Source organism: Triturus cristatus, chromosome 12, assembly GCF_964204655.1.
Source record: "Triturus cristatus chromosome 12, aTriCri1.1, whole genome shotgun sequence".
In the NCBI taxonomy this organism is placed as follows: Eukaryota; Metazoa; Chordata; class Amphibia; order Caudata; family Salamandridae; genus Triturus; species Triturus cristatus.
In genome coordinates, this window is record NC_140595.1 from 67035466 (window position 1) to 67059818 (window position 24353).

Here is a 24353-nt window from a genome sequence, read left to right on the forward strand (position 1 = left end):
GCACCTATCCCCATAACTACAGGAACTCGGCAGGGATGCCCTCTCTCGCCGCTACTCTTTGCTATCGCTACGGAGCCACTGGCAGCTCGCATGAGACACCATACCCAGCGTAGCATCGGATTTACATCGCGCGGTCTACTTATATCAATGTATGCTGACGATATTACCATCTATATGATGAACCCGTCTGAGAACTTTGACCTGTTGATGAGAGAGATGATACGTGACAGTGGCCTAACCGGCATCGACATCAATTGGGCGAAGTCGGTGATGTTGCCATTGACGGATGGCACGGCCGAGTGTCACACTGAATATCCAATCACGTGGGTCGCGGACGAGGTTAAATATCTGGGTATCCATGGTTACTCCATAATTTGACAGCCATATGTCCAGGACGTATGGCTGTCAAATTATGGAGTAACCATGGAGTGGCTGGAGAGCAAAGTGAAGAGATGGAAAACACTGCCGCTCTCTTTGTTAGGCCGCATTGCTATCGCCAAAATGGTCGTAGTGCCTAAATTCCTATACCTATTCGCCAATATCCCTTTGCCACTAACAAAGGCGTTCTTTCGCCGGCTTCGCTCGGCCATGATCGAACTAGTTTGGGCGGGCAAGCAACCTAGAGTCGCATGGAACCTCCTTACACTCCCCTTCCGGCAGGGGGGCCTAGCTGCCCCGGACTTTGAGCTGTATGCCTACAGCGCGCAGGCACAATACTTGCATTATTGGCATCACCCAATCCCTTACCAACCACACGTGGCGATAGAAACGGACGTAGCGGCACCCTGCCCACTACGGACAGCGGTGTATCAGAGATATAAACTACCTCGGGAAGACATTGACACCGTGGAGATGGTCTTGGTCGAGCATTGAGAGACGTGCGGGAGTGCCAGTCTTATATGCCCCAAGTATGCCATTGGATGGCAACCCCCTGCTAGGTCCGCTGACGGACGCGGCAGTGGTACGACGGGCCCATGCTTGCGGCCTGAAGATGGCGGGGGACTTGTACCCGGACGACACTTTCCTAGACGTGCAGAATTTGGCTGCAACGCCCGAACCGTCGGCATCGGAATTGCTACTGTACTATCAGTTGCGGTCGGCCTGCAAACATAGATACCCTATGTTCCCAGAGGCCCCGCCGACGCTGGCGGCCTTGGAATCCATCCTGTCGAACTCTTCCCCGCGTAAACTAATTACCCGCATCTATAGGGTTACACAAAATACAACACCCGTCGCGCACGTAGACTCCAGAGCACTGTGGGAGGATGACGCAGGCATACAAATCACAGAGAAGCAATAGGAATTTTGTTGCTCCCAGCTGGAGCAACTGTCACCTAACTATAGACTGCGGCTGATTCACTTCAACTATTTGCACAGGACGTACCGTACGCCCGTGCAACTTTTTAAAATGGGACTGCGAGCTGACGTGCAGTGTTGGAGGTGTGGCGACAGGGATGCGACGTTCTACCACCTTGCGTGGACCTGCGCAGCCATACATAGATTCTGGGAAGCAGTCTTTTCTGGCTTGCGGGAGATAGTGGGCATGGGTATTGCTCCGGATCCACTTGTGGCCCTCCTGGGATTTGTCAAAAATATACCCAGGACGTCGCGACGACTTGTGGCCCTCCTTCTGTTGCTTGCCAAGCGTCAATTGGCGATACACTGGAAGAAGAGGGCCCCGCCTACAGCCTCGGGCTGGGTGAAATCGGCGGTATACTGTAAGGAGCAACTTGCCGCTTACTGGGACCAGATGCCGCAGCGTACGCGACCAGTAGACATATGGCAACCATTGGTGGACTGGCTGGCAGGGGCGGGAGGGACGGGAAGTGACTGAGGAAGTGCGCGGGTTGAGTGGTACGGCGGTGCCTCTGTGCTGGTTTGTGTCGGGGGGAGTGCGAGAGAGGGGGATGCTATATTCGTCGCGGAGGCTCTAGCGGCTAAGCTACGATATACCGAGACATGCCACACGGACACAGGGCGGTGAAGGTAGAGATATTGGTCATTTCAGTATGTTGTTATTCCTCGGCTACTGTTATTACTGTTGTTGTTGCAAAATACGTAATACACTGCTTTGGACACTCCGCTTCAATGTACGACCTAGATCAGCTCGAGCGGGTCGCCGCTATGTACTCAAGCTGCCTGCCTCCGGGTTGTTGGCTGAATAGCAGTGTACATTCTGAAGAATCAATAAAGGTTTTTCAAAAAAAAAAAAAAACATGACCTTTTGTGTTTATTAAAATTCGCTCGCTCAGCATTCTGTTCTTTCACAAGGAGCATATCCGCGCACAGAGTAGTTTCGTTCAGTACCAGGAACTACTGTGGCAAAGTGGGCTTTTTGAAACCAAAAATATTTATTGCTTTTGCCGGTGGTTGGTATAATGATGAGGTACCGGCAGCTCGCACAGCAATAAAGGTTTTACTAAACGTTTGCAAAAACAAGTTACGCATTGACAAAACCAAAAGGCTGACCGCCAATTTCTGGTCTGCTGGCTTTGCCAATGCTTGTTTATTTTTGTTTCCCATAATGTTATTGAAACTGGTTACACTAATAGTCCATAATGAATATGTTTGGGGAAACACTAGCATACATCAACTCACTTTACTAAAAGTTGCTGCAAATAAATGGTACCTAAAATTTTACAGTCCTTTAGCGAAATGTTTTTTGTCCTACTTGCATTTTTTTTTTTTAGTGATCATTTTATTTTGAAAGCAAAGAATCAGTCTTGCTTTCAAGCTTCTGCAAATATTTGCATCAGTCAGAGAGCATTTTGGGAGCATTGTACATAGGCATATATTGCTGAACTTTGAAAACATGTGTACTCATTTTTATACTGGGCCCACTTTCGGTAGTGCAGTCCGAGCTTACGTTTACTTAGAGCGCTCACCCTAATAAAGGCTTTGCGATAAATGAACCATAAATACAAGTTTGAACAACATTAACACATGGACACAAATATTACCTTAACTGCCGACCATGCCCTTCCCTGATCCATGATGTGGTACTGCAGACTGGCAGCCAAGGGGGTTGTGCTGTAGGGGGTTGGGCCTACTTGTCCCAAGGACAAAATACACATGAAAACTTGTTGTCCTTGACCTCAAACAATATGTCCCGGGCATTGGGCTATAGGAATGCCACACCCCTGAAAGAAATTAGTGCACTTCTTCAATGCGTCTCCTAACCGTTCTTTTTGTGTTGGTCCGTTGAATTTAAAAACCAGGAAATGAAAAACACAATTATTTCTTGACCACTTTTGTCCTTTTATGTCGATTAAATCTACACTAGTTGTTGTTCTGAGAAGCGTCAGTACCTCTAGTGGACAGTACATTTGTATGTTACTAGGTCCTATTGTATTAGTGTCTTCCGTGGTAGTACTGCACTCTTGGCTTCCTTTCAGGATTACTATTGAGCCCTACGTACTTCTATCAAAAACCAGAGACCTATAATGAAACCTTTCGTTCTTCAGGGTCCCATTGCATTAAGCAGTAGAGCTTACACTAGTTAGTACATAAGACCACGCTTCCTTCTAAAAAATACTGACACAGTTTCAATAGTTACTTTATAATTAAAGTACCTTTTATTCATGGTTTAACTAAACAATACAATCTGTTTTAGTAAAGTGTTCTAATCCATCTTCACAGATCTTTCTACCTGTGCCTTTGGGAAGTGTCAGTTTATTGGCTGTCGCTGGGTTAAAGGACTCTTCTGTATACAATTCTATTGCGCCTTGCCTTTTCTCATCTTTGGGGAATGTAATGATTTATGTCTGTCTTTACATCTGTTGTTCAATGATGGGCTGGTGAATGATGTGTGAATGCTCTTTAAAATAGTGATTTTCTTTGGGAAGGCTGGCTAAATCCATTTGGCCTTGCATTACATATGCAGCGGTCCTGTCCCACACCGTGAAACCTATAAACTGTTGCAGGTCATCTCCCATTCCCTTTTACCAGAGTAGGTTTTCCCTCGCACAATATTCCTATTCGCTCAATTGTTGTGCTGTGGCCACCTACCTGGGCAGAGGAGGCGTCCCCCTGGATCCATCTCAGAATTCAAAACAGCCATTATTGAGGCTGTGCACTCCTTTGCACTGAGAGCCTCGAATTTTAGCCTCATTGGCGATCTAAATATCCACTTTGATCGTCCTTCCAATCCGGAAATTGGCAGCCTGATTTCGGATTTCGCTGCTTGTCAATTAAGACAGCTGGTAGTGGGTTCCACCCACACTGCTGGGCATTTACTTGGCCCAGTTTTTTTCCAACATCCCCTTTCTTACGGTCAACACCCCTAGCCCAGTGTGCTGGTTCGATCACCACTTTATTTCCATCGCCCTTCCTTTTTCTGAGGGAGTGACCAGAGCTGAATTTAGGGCCACCTTCAGACGCTGCTGGCATAAACTCAAGCTGGAAGACCACCTTGCCTGTTTGGCTTCTTGCCCCCCTATTCTTGACACTAACCCGGAGCAATCGTATAAAGCAATCTGAGTGGATACTTCAGGCTTTAGACACTCTTATTCCAGCCAAATGAGCCAAAGGCCGCTGCTCTAGCTCCAATCCTTGGTACAACGATTCTCTAGCCACTCTGCGCACCACATGTGAACCGCTAGAACGGGCCTGGAGAAAGGACTATGACCTCACAGATAAAAAGCGGTATCAGGACGCGATTAAACGCTACCATAAAGCCATACATTTGGCTCGAGCAGCCTACCTCGCCAACGAGATTAAATCCAGCAAAAACCCTATGAAAAGCATTTTTAACATACTTAACGATTTTAAAAGGAGGGAGGATCCCCCTACCTCGACGATCGCAATGCGAGGATCTGGCCAACTTCTTTGTCCAGAAGGTAGAAGCTATGTATAAATCCTTCCCTATTTGCACCACGGACTTGGTGACCCCTTCAGCACCCAAGCCTATCGCCATTTTGGCAATTATACCCTCCATCTCCCAGGATGAGTTTCTCACATTGAGCACTAAGGTCAAATCGGGCTCCCCTCAAGACCCCATGAGGCCGGCCCAATTTAGAGACTGTCTACCTATACTTCTTACACCCTTATGGCAGACGATTAGCTCCTCTTTCAGCATGGCAGTGGTCCTTTCGGCATGGAAGCAGGCAAAGGTGCTCCCCCCCCCCTTCTGAAAAAACCCTCATTGGACCCCACCAAGCCGGAACATTTTCGACCTATTTCTCTTCTGCCTTGGGTTGCAAAAATCGCGGAGGCCCACGCCAATAGTCCTCTCGGACTTTCTGAACAACAGCAGGATCCTAGACCTCTCCCAGAATGGTTTCCACCCCGGTCATAACACAGAGACAGCGCTATTAACAGTGAGTGAACATTTGCGGACCATTCTGGATGAGGGTCAAGCGGCGGTGCTGATATTGCTTGACCTAAGCGCCGCATTTGACACGGTCTCCCATCAGATCCTCCTGCTCCATTTAGAGGAAGTAGGGGTAGTCGGCATGGCACTGAAATGGTTCCAGTCCTTTTTGTCCAACAGATAGTTTCAGGTCTCTGCCCCTCCCTTCCTCTCTCACGTCCATTCCATCAAGCAGGGGGTCCCCCAGGGCTCTGCGTTAAGCCCGGTACTATTTAATCTGGTCCAACTTCTGGCAGAAATCGCACGAGACCATGGTTTGACCATGGTCTCCTATGCTGATGACACCCAGCTTGTGGTGGCCCTTTCTGAAGACCACTCTCGGGATGCTATTCCGTTCCGGAATGGTCTAGAGGCGGGCACATGCTGGATGACTACGAACTGTCTCCAGCTTAACGCTAATAAGTCTGAAGTGTTGTTGGTGGGGAAGGACAAGGGGCTTTGGAGTACGCAGTGGTGGCCAGCATCCTTGGGCTATGCCCCAACCCCTAAGTTGGTGGTGAAGAATGTAGGGATCTGGCTTGACTCCACTCTTGGATTTCAAGATCATACTAAAAAGATCGCTGGCACCTGCTTTGGACTCCTACGGGGTCTGAGGCCTATATTATCGTTTTTTGATCCAGCCACACGTCAGCTGATAGTCCAGGCGACTATCTTGTCGAGACTGGATTATGCCAATTCCTTACTGTTAGGTGCCAATAAGGCGGAAGTGAACCGCCTTCAAAGAGTTCAGAACGCAGCCGCCCGTGTTCTGCTCAGACTCCCCAGAACATGTTCTGCGTCGGGCGCTCTACGCCGCCTTCACTGGCTACCCATCTCCAAGAGGATCGAATTTAAGACACTGTGGTTAGCCTTTAAAAATTTTAAACTCTCCACCCCTGAGATTCTATCCAATTTGCTGGTCCCCTATGTTCCCACCCGCCAGCTACGCACTGCTGAGCAAATCCTGGCTACTGTTCCCTGAGTGAAACGCACAAGGGCAGGGGGCAGGTCCTTTCGCTATCTGGCCGCTAAGTTGTGGAACTCCCTCCCTGTGCAGATTCGTCGTTTAGACTGCCTGTCATCCTTCCGCAAAGCCATCAAAACTCACCTGTTTCCTACAGTCTAGCCCTGGCTTTCTTCGGACACTGCTATCAGCGCCGGGGCGCCCCTTCGCTGGGACAGCTGCGCGCTTTACAAGAGGATATAACATAACATAACTCTGTCTCAACCCATTACACATCACACCTTGAATCGGAGTGGAGATGCTGGGCGTGCAAACCTGTGAAGTGGTCTAAATGTTTTGCTCTACCTGGACAAGAAGAGGTTTTTAAAATGTGAAATCACTTATCATAATTGGGTGTGAATAAACTAATCTTTAAAAGTGCCCACATACTTGTTTCCTCTTGAAATGTGGCTTGCTCTAGTACCTGTGCCCAGTGGCAGCTTTGGAGAGGTTCTATTACCGTCTTCTAATATTGTCCGAGGCCATGCTGAAGGTATATTGAATAAGTGCCTCTGGCAATGGGTGTGGGTTTGTATTGAGATGATCTAAGCCTAATAGGCCTGTTCAGTGACCAATGTCCATACCTTGTACCCAGGCAACTCCCTTCCTGTTTCCTGACCATCATGTATTTCCTTTCAAGCTTGGTACATCTATCCTGGGAGATGTCTGTCCCACAAATTGTTTATGATTTGCACAGTGACTGCTCAGTACCCAAACAAAAAATTTACTTGGAATAGAAGACCTAGATGCTTAAGGACACATCATTCACGGGGACGCAATAAAATAAATTACCATTTTTGCGAACCCAGCAGGATGCCTTCCGACATGATGATGCTTTGCAGATGAAAGTCTTGGCACAGTTCACAGCTGGAACTGCTCGAAGAGATCGGGTGCCTCTTTACAATGCTCTTGGCTTAATTCCCTTTTGGCAGTCTGCTTCCTCTGGTATGTCTCACTCCAGGAAATACTTAGCTTCTCTTCCTGGACAGCCTCTCTCCTTGCAGGGCCAGGCACACTCCTTCCTTCCTTTCAGCAGACTGGCTTCTCGGCTTCAGGCAGATCCTCTGCTCCTCCAGCATGAAGTTAAGACTTCAGGCGATGTCTCCTCAACTCAGAAACTGGCTGGCATGAAGACACCAGCCCTGGGTATCGAGTATTCTAATTAGCACTGCCTTTCCTTGGCCAGAAGTGCTTGAACTTGAATGGCGTCTGGTGGTTTGGATCACTCTTTTATAATCTTTATCCAGACATGATGTGGATCCACTGTCTAAGGTTTCATAATCTGTTTGGGTCTCAGCTAGCTCGGAGTTCGTCATCCAAAAGGATAAATAAAGCCCTAGGCCTCGCCTCATCCGAATGGGTGAGTTGTAAGAGCTCTCAAGAATGCAACGGGGTTCCTATTCCGATGCATCATTAATAATAATGTATTCCAAAGTTGTGTGATTGGGATAAAAAAAGACCTGCTTGCACATTGGGAGATCCTGACCACAGAGCTGAAGTAAATGGATAGTGAATCAGTGAAACTATTACTTGCCTCAACAGTTTTCCCTCTAAAATATTAGGCCCAAGGACCAAAGGTTGCTTCAAAAGAGACCTATGCTGTCTCCCAGTGGCACAACAAACACAGCTCCATTACATGTATGCTTTGGAAACCCTGTTGAATTTCAGAAAATTAAGAACCAAGCACATTGCCACATTGTGAACTTTTGGAGTTTCTGGGTGGTAGTTGGAAGACCAGAGTAACTTGGATTTTTGTAATCCTTTCTTGACACTATTCCAGGATTCACCATGGTTGCCTTTGGCTGAAAGGGACAAAGATTGACCTCTCCTTATGAATCTCGTCTTCTGAGGATGATTAAAAGATACTATCACGTTGCCCTGTCTCCTTAACCAAAATCTTTATTCAGAAGAAAGCAACGAAATAACATTTGAGGAGACAGGAGCTTGGTTCAAGTCTTGACGGCTTGTAGGAGAGGGCTCAAAGCTTCCCGTAACCTAATATTGACACCTTTTTTCGCGGCAGCTTTGAGCTTCGATCCATATTTGGGTGGCGGAATATTGTGGTGGCTTGACAATCAGGTAGGCTGTTATAAAACTGGAAGGTGTCTTATTGTATTCAATTATCCGATGGGTATAATCTGTATAAAACACTAACTTTCTATGAATTTTGTTGATTGCATGCAGCTGGAGTGAGATAAAGCCAGACCTAAAAATAAATATATATATACATCGTAGACAGGCCTTGTGTTAGCCCTCTTCATCCACTGGTCTGGTAGTTTGTCAGTTCAGATTTTTTTCTGCCCACCACAGTATGCAGCATTCGGTAATTCCATTTCAGCCATTGGCTCTCTTCCAAGGTGAGTGGTAGTAATTTGCCTGGTCACTTGTGCCCATTGCCAAAAATGAGTACTTGCCATAGCTGGTGGGTCAATATTTTACTTTGTCAATCCTTTTTTGTTTTCTTTTTATTCTGTGCCCTTTCTCTTTGGTTGTTTTAAACAGACTTCGGGTTACAATAGTTCAAAAACTATATATATTTTTTGCACCACTAAGAATCCTATGTTTCTGTGATGTGTATTCAAACTAAAGTTTTTCTGTACCTGTTCTAAAGACACCTGCCTTCTATTAAACACCGTACTGGTCTTCTAAAATGGAATGCTTTGGTTTTTATTTTCAGTTTTTTAATACAAGCATATGACCTCCATTTTTAGGTAGTGGAGTATTTCCTTTATCTGCTTATTTTTGTGGCATATGCTTGCAATAAAAAAATGAAGCCATGTAACCATTGCACCAGTTTGCCAAGGCCAGACCTGTTGGGTTTACCACCAGTTTGCCAAGGCCAGACCTGTTTGGTTTACCACTGCATGTCCCATGAGGTTTTGGGTTTACCTTCCAGTCTGGGGATGTCTTTAATGTTATTTACTGAGCTGCCCTGCTGCTGAAGCGTGTGTGCCCCAGTCCTTCAGGAGACCCTGTATCTGGCCTGTTAACTGCCCCTTCAAAGGGACATTGGAGTTTTAGCCGCGTGGTAGTGGAATCCAGTCTTGGTCTAGACACACCATATCCATGCAGACTTTAATTATAACCGTAGAACATCTGCAAAAAATCGCCTTTGGATTTATTGTTTATCCATTTCATGTATGTGCCTCTGAAAATCCTACATGAATGTGGCTCTCTGTTGGACTCCGCTGCCATGTGTTGATGAGAGAAACAAATTACTTACCTGCAGGTATAGATTCCAGTGCTGCTGATCATGTTGTGCTTCCTATCTTCTCGTCAGTTGCCTTAACTTCCTTTACGTTAGTGTGGCTACACGGTTCATACTCATGCGGACTAGATCAGCTACTAGCCCGTGGTGCTGGGAACCCTGGGAGCTCGAGGACATGCATTGTTTTGTTGAATTTGTGGCAAAGCCTTCACATTATATCGCGGTCTTGTCTTTTGAATTCTTAATCGCTCCCTGGGGATTTATATTCAGACTTTTGAGAACTCGAGCTTCAGGCACTTTAGCAGTGATTGCTACCCTCCCCGGATTGGGTTCAAAGAATGTAACTTTCCTGTTCATGAAAAGGGGTCAGAGGTTAAATGCTTCATCTGCTGAGTCCTCTCACCAACATGTTTGACAAAGGTAGCCAGAAAGTTACAGAAAAAGTTTGGAACATGAACAGAGTGTTTTCGGTTCTCTGAGCATATTGTTCCTTTCATTCCTTATCGTCTGTGATTTAGCAAATAGTTGAAGACAGTCGCTCTTTGTATATGGAGTTTTATGTCCCTTTCTTTGCATACCGTGCGTTGCCAATATATTAATCCAACATGCTGATCAATACAATTTAGAGCTCCGAAGTCATGTTACAGACTAATGATTTTTAGGTCGAAGCCTAGCAGACAGCTCAGTAATCTGGTTTGCTAAAGACATCTTGTGGGCACTCTGAAAGCTTCCCTGGAAATGCATTCTGCCCATTACTTACACATGACTTTGTAGTTTGTAACTCCCATTTTCTGGCTTTCTATTTGCTGGCTTTATTTGCTTTAGGCTGTCCAGCTGGAGTTTGTCCATCCCTTTACCCAAACCTTATTTACTGTATTCTTCCACAAACTCGCTTTCTCACTTGTCACTCATGCTGTGCATTCAAAGACCGAGGTCAAATGTCAGTCTCACTCTTCCAAGGGAGCTTGTTTGTTTTTCTTTCTCTGACTTCAAAGTGAGAGAATTTGCGAGAATCCTGCTGAGTATCCATGTAAGAGGAGAGGGTTAAGGATGTATTTTTTTTTGTAGCACACAAAAAAGAACTGTGCTGATGTTTCAGAATATATCCGAATTAGTATAAATTACATAATTTTTTTGTAATTCTGAAGTGGTGGAAACAAATATTTGAATACTTTCAAAACACCGATACACTGGTGATGACATTTACACAAATTATCTTTTGTTTGCAGTAAAACCATATGATGCAAATGTAATGGTCATTTCAATTGAAAATGTGCAATACCATCCATATTCCACACTACACCACTCAACTCTATGCCCTTCCACTCTCACTCCTTTCTATGACACTCCACGCCCCGAAATGCCACTCCACTCCCCGCCACTCTGACAGTCTACGACACGCCACTCCAATCTATGCCAGTCACTCCGCCACTCAACACGCCACTCAACGACACGCCCCTCCACACCACTTACCCCACTCCACCCCAATCTACCTCCCACTTCTCCACTTTGCTACAATTCACCCCACTCCACACAATCTACCCCACTCCACCCCATTCCATTCCAATCCAACCCACTGCAATCCACCCCACCCCCTCCAATCTACCCCATTTCAATCTACCCTAATCCTCCCAATCTACCCTACCCTAATCTACCCCACTTCACTCTACTGCACTCTTCCTCAATCCACTCCACTATGGTCCAGTCTACCCCACTCTATATTCTACCCCACTACACCCTAATTTACCCCACTTCACTCTAATCCACTCTTCCCCAATCCACTCTGATCCAGTCTACCCCACTCCTCTACAATGTACCCCCCTTCCACCTGACCCAATCAACCACTCGCCACTATCCCCCATTCTCCCCCCGTCTGCTGTACTCCACGCAAATTCACCCCACTGTTCTCCAGTCTACCTCACTCCACTCTACCCCAATCCACCCAACTCCAATGCACCTCCGTCAAACCCCCTCCACTCCGGTCTATCCGACTCTACTCCAGTCTACCCCATCCAATTTACCCCACTCCTTTCCAATTTACCCCATTCCATTAAATGTACCCCACTCCAATCTGCCAGACTCCGGTCTAACCCATTCCACCCCAATCTACCCTACTCCACCCCAATCTACCCTACTCCACCCCAATCTACTCCATCTACTCCACTCTACCCAACTCTAACCCATTCTACCTTCCACTCTACCCACTCTAAATAAACCCACTCCAAATACCCCTCTTCAGTCTACCCCACTCCAGTCTCGGCTCTACTCCAATATATCCAGCTGAACTCTACTCCATTCCAATCTATCCCACCCAGTTCACCTAATCAACCCCACTCCATCCCAATCTACCACACTCTACCACACTCCACTTGACTCCCATCTACCACATGCCATCCAAATCTACTCCAGTCCAATCTAACCCACACCATCGCAAACCATCCTACTCCAATCTACACCACTCCAGTCTACCTCACTCCACTCTACCCCACTCCAAACTAATCTACCCTACTCCTCTCCAATCAATCCCACACTACCAGACTCCACCACACTCTGATCTCCTTCACTCTACCCCATTCCACCCTGCTCTACTCTCCCTTTCCCCGCCCTCCCTCCCATCCCTCTGTCCTCCATCCCTCTTCAATCATCCTATCCAGCTCCACTCCACCTCATTCCAATCTATCAAATCGACTGCATTCCATTCCGCTGTGCCCAATCTACCCCACCCCACTCTGCTTCTCTTCAATTTACCACATGGCACCAAAATCTACCCCAGTCCAGTCTAACCCACTCCACCCCAAACTACCTTACTCCAATCTACCCTATCCAAGCCGTCCCTATCCAATCTACTTCACTCCAGTCTAACCAACCCCGGTTTATCCACCACCACCACTCTAATCTACTCCCTCCAATCTACCGGACTCCAGTCTACCCTACCATAATCCACCCAATCTATCCCACTCCATTCTACCAGACTCCACTGTACCCCACTCCAACCTACCTGACTCCAATCTACCCAATCCACTGTGCGCCACTCTTCCCCAGTGTACTCCACTCCTCTTCCCCAATATACCCCACTCCAATTTAGCCCCAATATATCCCTCTCCACTCTACTCCGACCTTCACCCCACTCTGCTTCACTTTACTCTACCCCAGTCCACTCTATCCAATCCACCCACCCCACTCTATTCCACCCCAATATATCCCACTCCACCCCAATCTACCCTTTTCCCATCTATCCCCGCTTCTTTCCATTATATCCCACTACAATAATCCACCCAATCTACCACACTCCAAATCACTCCTGCTACCCCTCTCCAATCTACCCTCCTCCTCTCTTCCAGATCTACCCCACTCAACCCAATCTACCTGAATTGAATCCACCCCACTATAATCTACTACACTAATCTACCCCACTCCATTCTTCTGCCACTCCACGCCAATCTATTCCATTGCAATCTACCCTAATCCACGCCACTAACATTTAACCATGCTGAATATCAGCCACAACAGATTATATTTTTTTTCTCTCAGCATTGCTCCCGCGCCCCAATAAGTGACACCATCGACTTCTCAGCAGTCTCACACCTCCTCTGGAAGTGACTGTACAGAAGCATACAAAGGCGCCACCTGTCCTTTCTGAGTCCTTTGCCTCCGATCGTGATTTTCATTCATTAACTTTCATTGGTGTTTCCCTAAATCCAAATTCTTGTTCTCGGGCAGTGTTGCGCAACACATCCTGTGTCTGTTGTGAAAACTGTTTGTGTTGATTTTATAAGTACTTTACATATACTACGAAAACCACAGGCATCAAACTGTTGTGCATATTCACCAGAAAGGGTGTAGACGAATGTAAGTAACTAGTCAAGTCAAAATACTTTATTTCGGCAGAGTCATAGAGGTTATACATCAACTCCATAAAAACAGTCATAAAACCTGTAGATGCTCCCTCTTAAAGCTAGCTCACAATAAATTTATGTACATTAATAGACTTTAAAACCCCTTTTAAAACATATATATTATTAATCGATATTCAAAATTGCAACTTAAAAGATCAACATTTCGTAACAAGGCTTCTGGTTGCCCACATCCTACCCAGGAATGTTGCTATGGCACAAACATAAAGTGCAGAGGCATCAGATCTTAGTATCATTAAGGCGGTGGATGGCACGGAGTCCCCATAAGCCTATATGAAGGTGCCAGCCAAACTGAACGTATCTGAGCATAAGCAGGACATACAAACAACACGTGAAGTACAATCTCCTCTTGTTCAAAACAATGAGAATTCACCGTTACAGAACCCATCCACTGTGCCATAAATGGTTTCAAGTGGAGTGTCCCTATTTCTTGTTCAGCGGTATAGTTATAAAAACCTAGTGCATCTCTAATCCATACTTCGATTTAAAATTTAAGAATTCCTCCATTCGAGAGGTACCTGCCACATCGTGTTCCTCCTGCTGAATGGTCATTGCCCAATATTGTTTTTTCAATATCTCCTTAGAGGGGAATGAACCCAAGGTAGGATAGTTCCAAAGGTTTTCATAACCTAGTGCACTTAGCTACTGTTAATCGATCGTAACCATGGTACTTTGTGAAATCTATCAGCATTTCTAACATCTAATAATGCAGCAACATAGCGGCTCAGCTCTGGAATTAACCAAAGCCTCTGCCAGTACAGCAAGGCACGAAGCGGAGCCCTTATTGCAGTCTTTTTAATATTCATATCTAACCGTAAAGGATGCAAAGAGGTACGGGGGGGGTTGGTAGAGATACAAAGGCTTATAAAAACCCATTTTCGGATCGTTCCAAGGCTGAAACCTCCCCAAAGTCTCACAATTTGGCAATCATATAGTGCTGCACCATTAGCCTTCCCCTCATACGCCATAAGAGCAGGTTTTACTGGGTTTGTAAGGGATGTACATTATTCTCTCAAAATGGCCCCTGTGATCGGTCTGTGCTTTTTTAGCAAGCCTTTTCAATATGCTTTACTCTGGTCATATTAGAAGAAAGTTTAATTCCTAAAACATCAAGAGTCAACCCTCTCTAAAGGCCTAGCCCCTAGTTTCAGTTGACCCATAACCTTTCTTGCTTTGATAAACACCATAAATTTGGTTTTAGGTAAGTTAATCTCATGCCCAGGATCCTGGCAAAACGCACTAAACTTGGCCAGGAGTAGTTGGAGACCACTGGGGGGGTTTGTGCGATTTGGAAGTGTAATCTGCAACCATCAAAATGGGGGTTGTGGCGTTACCTATTGATGTAACATCCGCTGGCCAGTCTAAAAGATAATCTACCAACCCATTCGGATGTAGTGAAAACCGGGTAGGGGCCAATACACACCCTTGTCTTACACCTTTCGTTACAGGTATCCTATCCGTCAATTGACCCTGGGAGCCCCATCTAACCTTAGCAAAATTTTTCGCATGGAGCCTGATTAATAGGCCTAAAATGTCATGAGGGAAACCCATTGCTTGCAGGACCTGACACAACATTTGACTTGGAACTGTAGCAAATGCAGATTTAAGATCTACAAAGGCAACAAGCATGTTTCCCTTGCCGATCAAAAGGATCTTCCAATATATCAAAGCAAACCGGAATTCCTGGTCCACAGTAGATGTTTTAACCCTGAATCCTGCCAGAAAGGGGCTAAAAATGTCCCTTTCAGTTATCCTAACTTTTTTTTTTTTTACCAGTATCATACGACTGAAGATCTTTTGTATACAAGCAATGAGGCTAATAGATGTATTCCCTTTTTAGGTCGAGCATTCAAGACATCTTGCATATACTTACTATATACTATACTATCAGCCCTAGGACTGGTCTGCTTCCACTTAAGGCCTTTTTTCTGTTCAACTGCCTCTATTTAACTTGATATAAAACGACCAGCAAAGGTCAGTAAAATACCAGAATCACTTTAGCATTCTCTAGATTGCAGGCCATAGAAATTGTCTTTCACGAGCATCCGTAGGCAATGTTTTCAAATCTTGTATTTTCAGTGATATGACCACCGAAGGCCCTGATTTTATATTAAAAACTGAGCTTTGGTTATACGATTTCCCACAGAAAGGCAATATTTCTCCTCATGTGTTCTTATCCCTGGCGTGTCCGGGTCCCCTTCCTCTTGCAAAAGAGTCAATAACATTCTCCTTTGTGAATGGTAAACTAATAGTTTGGGGGCTACTGCACAGCATAGCACCCTCACTTCAGTACGCTCATCTTGATACAAATCCTCGAAATGCAAAAACCATTCCCCAGCTGGGACAAGATTGACTGGATCATGCCCTCTATTTGACCCTCCACTAGCCATTAGACTCCAAAACTACGTATGGTAACTAGTCTTTCAGAACAGGGGAGGAGAAAGCCCTTTAAATGAAAATAAGGGTTGCTAGAGGAAAAATCCCAGTAACATTCCAGAAATGTGGTTTTTGTAACGAAGGAGTACAGGTTATTGAACATATTAATCTCTTCGGCCCTAAAAATTAGTACAAAGTTTGTATTTTTGCTAAATATAGTTCAGCTCTTACTTTAAAGCTTCATTTGATGCTTTGAGTCAAACTATGTACCACAGCAGTTAAATCAGTGCATTACTACTAATTAATCTGGCACTTAATCTCCCCATGCCTACCAAAAAAATAAAATGAATGTGTGTCCTCATGTAACATAACTGGTGCTATGTAAAGAGCTCTGATACCTGATTGGATTCCGGTCAAGTTCGCGCTATATAAAACTCTGCAAAAAAAAAAAAAAAGGTACAAGGGGAGGATTAGTAAAATGGTTTCGTGCTTAAATTTGGCTGTGCAACAGTTAGACGAACCGAGGCCAAGCTTGGTTATTATTTTGTAACTATAAACCTTAAACTGAATCTTGAGTAGCTCGGATTTGATGGTGGGCCAAGTGCACCACTATATGAAGCACCTTTATACCATAATACCTTTAGGGCTATTTATGGTAAAAGATCGTTCAATCAGTTTACAGTATGAAGTGATCTGTAATGAGTTGTAGCTTGGTGAGGTCAATCATTCAGGGCTTTGTAGAGCTCCCTACTCGCCCATTAGGGTCTCAAGTCCCTGAGGGGCGGGTGTGAGCAGCTCTTTTGGGGCCAATCGAAGAGCCAGGTCTTGAGGTCTTTCCTGAATTGGTCTTGGCTGCGAGGGAGGAGAAGGCCCTTCCACCCGCTTTGGTCCTGTAGAAGCGTGGGACGGTGGCTGGGGTGAGGTTGACTGAGTGGAGGTTTCTCTTGGGGGCATGGAAGGAGAGGTGGTTGTTGAAGTGTTGAGGTCCGATGTTGTGGAGGGTCTGCAGCTGTACAGGTGAAGACATGCAGTGTGACAGGAGCCCTTTGAGGTGTCAGGGGCGCGTGGCAGAGTAATGTGCTCTTAGACCTTGTCGAACATGGATGTCTGTAGTGCCAGTGAGATGTGGTAGTTTGAAGGGACCCCTGATTCTAGCATTGAAACTGAAAGTGACCTGTACTGAATGGTGTTAAATCATAGCATGCTATGACTTTTTTTGTATTGCTATTCACTGTACCGCAACTGGTACATAAACCTTTACACTCTTTCTGGATTTGAGAGTTGTGAAAAACGTTGGTCCAAATAAAAAGTTTCTGAATGTTGCAGATTTTTTTTGTTTTTGCATCGGTCATGATTCCATGAAATGACGGCGACTCCTTGCCATTTATCCTGGATCCCAAATGGATTTGATTGTGATATATTGGTATTGCAGAACTGCATTATAAATAGTAACTGATGCTTTCCTCTTGCAGCGTGCAAAGAACCTCCGTACAAAGTGGAAGAGTCTGGGTACGCCGGCTTCATTATGCCCATTGAGGTCTACTTCAAAAACAAGGTAAGTCCACACTCTTGGCTGTAGGCTCCAAATGTATCTCAAGAGTCTTCTCTAGGTGGTCTAAAGTCCTTTGTCATTCTGGCTATGCGTCATACATCCCAGTTGTAGGCGCTTCAAAGTGTAGGTACCAACCAGTGTAATCGAAGGAGTGATCAATATGATAGTCTGGTATGTAGGCCTGAGCAGAATTGCGATTACATTGGAGTCATTTGAGTAATTTCGTAATTCCACCTTACTCGTTGACATGGAATTACCGATAATTACGCAGTTACCCCTGCACGCGTAATTAAGAGTAATTTGAGGGGGGAAATCCTACTGCAAGAGCACATCTAGCAGGCGCCTGTGGCTTCTCTTGCTCACTATTCAGTGTTCTGTTGCATTTAGCGCTAATTCTTAGCCAAAAATGCAAACTTAAACAATTTGGATGGGAACGTTTTTTTTGTCATTAGAAATAGCGCTAAATGTAGAGTTCTTTGGCTTAGTTGTTTCAATTACTATTCTTACCAGTCTTTCACATCATGGGACCTACGCGATATTTACAGGGTAACACCCAGCAACTACTCATCAGCAGTGCTTATTTCCTTGTGGTTGTGCTACAAGCATGCCTGACTTGTTTGTCGGTAGGTGGGCCCTCCCTCTGTTGATGGGTTAACCTCTTCAGCGCTGCGCGGATTTCCGCGCAGTGCTGAAAGATCTGAGCGCGGGCGGGGCCATGACGGAACGGTTCCGTCATAAGCACAGCCCAACCGGCGTGCATGACGGAACCGTTCCGTCATCGGCATCGAAGAGGTTAAGAGTGCTACAAAGCTTGGGCTGGTGCTAAACTTCCTCAACCTGAAACCTCTAAGCATGTTTTTGCTTGGAATGCTACAAGCATGATTGCCTTGCTTGTCTGTTGTTTGGACTCTGCCATGGCTGGCTTATGAGTTTTGCTGTACTGAATGTTGCTACATTTCCCCAGGATGAAACCCTTAAGCAAGTTTTTCTGGGCCCTCAAGCCATTTGTGTAAAATATCTAATTTGAAAATATTTAAAAACTTGCTGTAAGGAGTCCGCTAGGCATAGAGTATCCTGTAGCCTTAAAAAAGCACATTGTCAACAGTTTTACCGAAGAAAATGAAATAATACGAAATTAAAGTATTGCTTTCTTTGAATTTCACCCTCGTCAGTCGTTGCTTGCAGTCATTAATGTAACAGAATGCCTACATTTTGTTTTTACCTAGTGTATTCAATTTCATGCTGCAATTTCAATACAGTAACAAGATGATTTCCATCAAGTAAACAGTGTCAAAGGGTGTATCACACACCCGAAATGCATTGGGAACAGTAATCTTCAAGCTTTTTATAACAATGCAACGTAACATGAAGCTTATGAATCGTGCTTTTGAATAAGAAAAAGCATTGAACAACGTTGGATGGAATCAATATTTTTGCTTTAGTTTACATCAGTTAACTGATGCATGTTTACACTGTTTACTTGATGGAAATCATCTTGTTACTGTATTGAAATTGCAGCATGAAATTGAATACACTCTAGGTAGAGTGTTTTCTGGTTGTGCAGGCTTTGTCTAGGACAGGTTGTCTTAGATAAAATATTCTTTCAGAATTAGCGGTAAGGTAGAACCACTTCAAAGTCAGTTCAATGCTACTCAAATTCGAATTAAAAAAAGTACTCAATTAATCTCTGTAGGTGTGCTGAGTGCATCGCAGCTGTTACGCTACACGTTTCCATATTGGCTTTAGCATCTGATTGTTGCTATATTCATTTTATTTTGCTTACAAGTAACCTGTGAGGGGGTCATGACACTACCTCTTCTCTCTCTGCAGTTCATGTGTGTTTTTTTAATTGATATGTGAATAAGGCGTTTTGTCAGAAGGCCCAGGGTCCCTTTGTTTACTTGCACACCCGCGACAAATGCAGTTCTTTAATTGGACCTTGGAGGCGGGTGCATTCCTCCAGCACGCAGCAAGGAGACTGGGAGCTCTGTAAGCAGGCCTGGAACACATAATTAAACTGTGTTCCCAAGATGCCACTTCCGGCGACATAGCTTTGTACAGGAAAGGCAACAACTGTGTACCGAAATGTTAAAGCAGGGCTACGTAGCAGTCTGTACAGTGTACACGTTTACTGTGGATTTTCTGCTTCAGGGCAAAGGGAAGGAATCGGAAGTAATTTGCAACGTTTTCGTTCGATTATTGCTTCAGTCAAAAAAATGTTGAAAACATTACCGAGGACCTAAATATGTTAGTGAGGAAATATATTAAGTTGACGGGTTGTAGTTTCTTCTTGATATAACTAATAACTTTTATTCTGTTGGTAATCTACATTTACCCTCCACAAATAAGGATCTCAGTTTATGGACCATGGAAGGATTGAAGGCTGAGTCTGCCTTGCTGGGTTTCAAACTCACAGCATCATAATGACCGCATTTGTCAGAGGCAAATGTTCACCTCCATGAACTATGAGCCCACCATCAGTTCTATGACTGTGATCAAAGGATCGGTAAGCTATGGAGCATCAGAAAGGTTACAGTGGCAAAGGCTAGTTGGTGTGATTGCAGAGATCTAGTGTCTGTCGGACAGATGACCATGCAAGTTCTGGAAGGACTATGTAATCTGTTGTGAACAATATTGTGAAGGGATCACTGGACCAATATGGCCCAACTGTGCCTGTTTTCTGCCCTGTAGTACAGGCTGGAATGTCTGTAGATGCTTCACTGTGGATTCATTCAAGTGGAAGGTGTCCTAACGATAGATAACCCTTGAACCTTACTCTCCAACCGCAGTGTACCCTTTCCCCTAGTGTGTGGCATGCCTTACTGTCAGACTAGCACAGCACTCTTTTTGCTTGACCATTCTGAGCAGGTTCCACGATTGGGAAGTTTGTGGATTTGTTGCACTTTTGATGTTTTTCTGTACCGACTACTTTTACTGTGTTTGAGTTGGAGTTCACCAATTTACTTTGCACATACGGTCTCACAAATTGTTAAATGATAGTCAATTTTATGAACAATAACAGTATTTTATTTCAAAATAGATAATCTGTGCTGTTTTACAGTGGCTCAGTAGAAAAATGTAGCTTTTAAGATAACCCCATAGGGCACAGGCCATCACCTATTATTATACATCCATGAACCGTGCAAGAATTTCTTTTCAGGTTTAACTGGCCACTGGTGTGTGGCTGATGCAGCCTAGATCCTTCCAAATTGCACCTGGTATTGTGACTCTCTGAGATGTTTTTAAATTGGCTTTTATTGCCATTTGAAGATACACGTCAGTAGTTTAGCCATGACTCTTAAGGTGACATCTGCCTCTCAGACCTTGCCAAATACGAGTGAATCGAAAGCAACCGATATAATCCAATTTAGACCTTCTCTAATCCTCAGAAAAATCCATACCCATCACCACCCCACATGGAAGTGCACAAAGACACTCTATGCTCATCTTATCAGGCACATTTACGGTGTATGTTCCACTTAATATACAAAATACGCATCAAACAAAAAGTGAATCACTCCACTCCTCTTAATGTTGGGCACGTTGCTTCTCTTCATTCTTTTCAAAAAGATTGTATGGCTGGAAGAGTCTTCTCTTCCTTAATGATATGAACAATCGTGCATTTAAGTGCCATCCGTTTCCACAACACTCAGCACCAGGTGTTCCACATAGCTCCAGAACACTGTTTCAAAAACCAAATTCTAGCTACTAAAAATATTTGGAAGTCTATCCTTCAAAGCCCAGCGGTGAAAACCTCCCATCAGGTTGCCCTTAAACCCAGTTCTCTTCCAGGGGATCCTCATCAATAGTCATAAGCACTGAATATTCCCGCCCATGTGCGGGGACCCCGGAAATAATAAAATCATATATGTAAAAAACATACATATATACAGCTCTGTATATGTATACACATATATTATTTTTTCCCAAGCAAATGCAGCCCCTAAAAAAGAAGGCTAGGCAATGTATAAATACACATCCAATAATACATATAGGTATAATAAAACACCTAAATCTTCTTTTTTTTTTTTTTTTTTTTTTAATGAGGTAAACACTCATGAGAAAGCAAAAAAGAGAACTGTGGGAAACACAGATCCACAACACATTGCTAGCCTGCAGGCTGCATTGCAATACAATACCATAGAGACTGAAAAGCCCTGTATAGGTAAAAACTGGCACCGTGCCTTTAAGGCAGCCCTGGCTTCCATATCCCATCATGCCTCAGGGGTGACAGTTAGGTCAGTTGTTCTTTCCGGCTCCTTCAGTCAGGACCCTGGAATTCAGCTCTCTTCTTTTTTGACTTTTTAGTCAAGAATTATTTGCATTTTAGTAATTTTTTTGAACTTCCTCTTATTAATATCTGAGAAGAAGTCAGTATCCTGTATTTTTCTGACTGATTTTCTGCTATTTTTGTCAGAAATATGCCTTCTTTATTTATTTCATGTCCATCTTGTGGAAAAAAGAAGGCCTCCTCAGACACACATGACGTGTGTATTGTCTGCCTGCCGGATTCTCACTCTCCAGCAACATGTCATCATTGTAAAGACCTTTCAAAAAGGACTTTAAAGGAGAGAGAGAGGATTAGACTCTACGGCTTGTCAGAACGGTCGACATCGAGGCAGCTGGTCCCTGTTTGCTCCCCATCGGCGTCGGGCTCGGCGTCGAAGACTCCAGCGGCGGGATCGTCGCTGAGAGGTGAGGAGTCCAGGGGTAGTCATGCTGCAAAAAGAAAATCGTCGTCGACTTTAGATACAGCGACGAAGCGGATGCGTTCGTCGTCGACGACTTCGACGTCTAAGAGATCGGCGTCGAAGGATCGGCGTCACAGGTCTACGTCTAAAAGGCATCTTTCGACGTCAAAGGAAGATCGATCGACGTCGAAACAGAGACATCGTTCGACGTTGAAGGAACATCATTCGACGCCGAGGACTGTGAGAGAGTCGACGTCACAAGAGGTTCGTAGGCGTTCGACTCCGAAGTCTACGTCGACGTCGAGACCAAGATCACCGTCAAGACCAAGTTCGCCGTCGAGGAAAGATCGATCGTCGGCGAAGAGAATGGCGACGTCGAGGCATTCGTCGTCGGAGCATTCGACGTCGAGGCAGGCGCCTCCGTCAAGACCGACGTCGAGGCGGGAGCCTCCGTCGGAGTCGACGTCGAGGCTGGTGCCTCCGTCCTCGCAGGTCTCCAAGGCTTTGGAGAAGTCCATAACGTCGAGGCGAGATTCCCCGTCGGGGTCTAGACCTCCGTTCAGACCAAGTCCTCCGTCGACGACTAGGTTCTCGACGTCGAGGCAAGAAAAATCTCCATTGATCCTCGAGGAGTCAAGTCCCAGGTCTCCGGTGATAGGCCTATCGCCGTCGAGGCGGCCCTCTGCAGAGGGTCCTCAGGAGGTGTCGCATGTTCGCCTTACGATCCGGTCAGTCTCAAGGCGCAAATCCCCTCATAGACTGGTATATACAACTTCGGAACATGATTCACCACGTCTTATATCGATCTCGCCTTCAGGATCAGAGGGCTCGAGTTCAAGGTCTGAGTCACCGGAAATTGTGAATCAATCTCCAGTGCCTGCAAGAGAAAATAGTCCGCTGGAAGAGGGACATGCTGTACCTCAAAGTCCCGCAAGAGAGATACCACAGGACTCGGCTATGTCTTACGCAGTCAAGGCCTCACTAACCAGGTTAAGAGACATGGACTTCCCAGCGAGACCGGTCAGATCACGTTCTCGGGGAAGAGATTCTCGACGTCGCTCTCGAACACCAAGGAGGCGATCCAGATCCTCCTCCCACAGGAGAGAGTCGACCAGATCGGAGAAAAGGCGCCGTAGGACCCCTTCTTCCTCCCCGTCATCTAGATCATCCAGAAGGGATTATTCGCCAACACTCTCGGAGACACCACCCTCCAGGGTATCTCCGGTGGATGATATCTCTACTTTTCAGGAAGTGTTGTGTAGAGGAGCTACAAAATTAAATATCCCTATGCCGGTTCAGGAGATCACCTCCTCCATAATCTTTGAAACTCTTCATGAACGAGCAGTGTCACGCCCACTGTTGCCGTTAGTCCCTGGTTTGCTACAACCAGTAATGGATATTTTTCTCACGCCAGCGACCACCAAATCTGCACCGGCGCGAATTCTAAAAAAGTACCGTCCGGCTCCGGAAGATCCTCTGTTCCTAAGATCAGATCCTCCACCGGATTCTGTCATCACCGCTGCTGCCAGAAAGACTCATGCAGTAGCGGGGTCTTCAACGGTGCCCCCAGATAAAGACAGTAAGACGCAAGACTCTTGGGGGAGGAGAGTTTGCGGTTCGGCATCTTCTAGCCTAAAGGTGGCCAGCGCCTCAGCACTTCTGGGGCGCTATGATAGATCTTTGTGGGACTCTCTCCAGAGGTTCATTGAAAAAGTTCCATCAGAGGATAGACGGGACTTTAAAGAAATTTTGCACGAGGGAAGTCTGGTTTCTAACCAGGTCATAAGTGCAGCGGCAGATGGGGCAACACTAGCAGCGCATTCATATGCCCATGGCATCACAGCCAGAAGATCATCTTGGCTCAGATTGACGGCCTTGAAGCCGGAAGCGCAGGCAAGAATACTAAATCTGCCTTTCTCGGGCAGTTCACTTTTTGGGTCTCATGCAGACGAAGAAATGGCCCGTATGAAAGCCGAACTGGAGACCATGAAAGCCGTGGGGCTTGAAAAGAGGAAAGAGTTTCGACGCCGCAGGGGAAATGACAGGCGTAACTACCAGCAGAAGGTTCAACCCCCTCAGTGGCAGAAGAACCAGGACCAGCAAGGTCAAAAGAAACAGCAGTACCAGTCCCGCAGACCATCCAGGGGACGTGGCTAACAGGCAGTCAAACGCTGGAAACAAGGCTCCAGGGAAGCAATGAGGAATCGCTTCCTCCAATGCTGTCCACCGCTCCGGTGGGAGGAAGTGTTGCGCATCATC

General features: G+C 45.5%; 1 protein-coding gene across 2 annotated transcripts in view; it reads left to right on the plus strand.

The window, feature by feature from the left end:
* Positions 1–24353, plus strand: part of MLLT1 (MLLT1 super elongation complex subunit) — a 146658-nt gene that overhangs the window by 40376 nt on the left and 81929 nt on the right. For both annotated transcript variants that reach the window (XM_085638357.1, XM_085638356.1), the window contains exon 3: positions 17324–17406. In XM_085638357.1, the coding sequence (XP_085494483.1) occupies positions 17324–17406 (83 nt within the window). The remainder of the gene's footprint in view (positions 1–17323; positions 17407–24353) is intronic.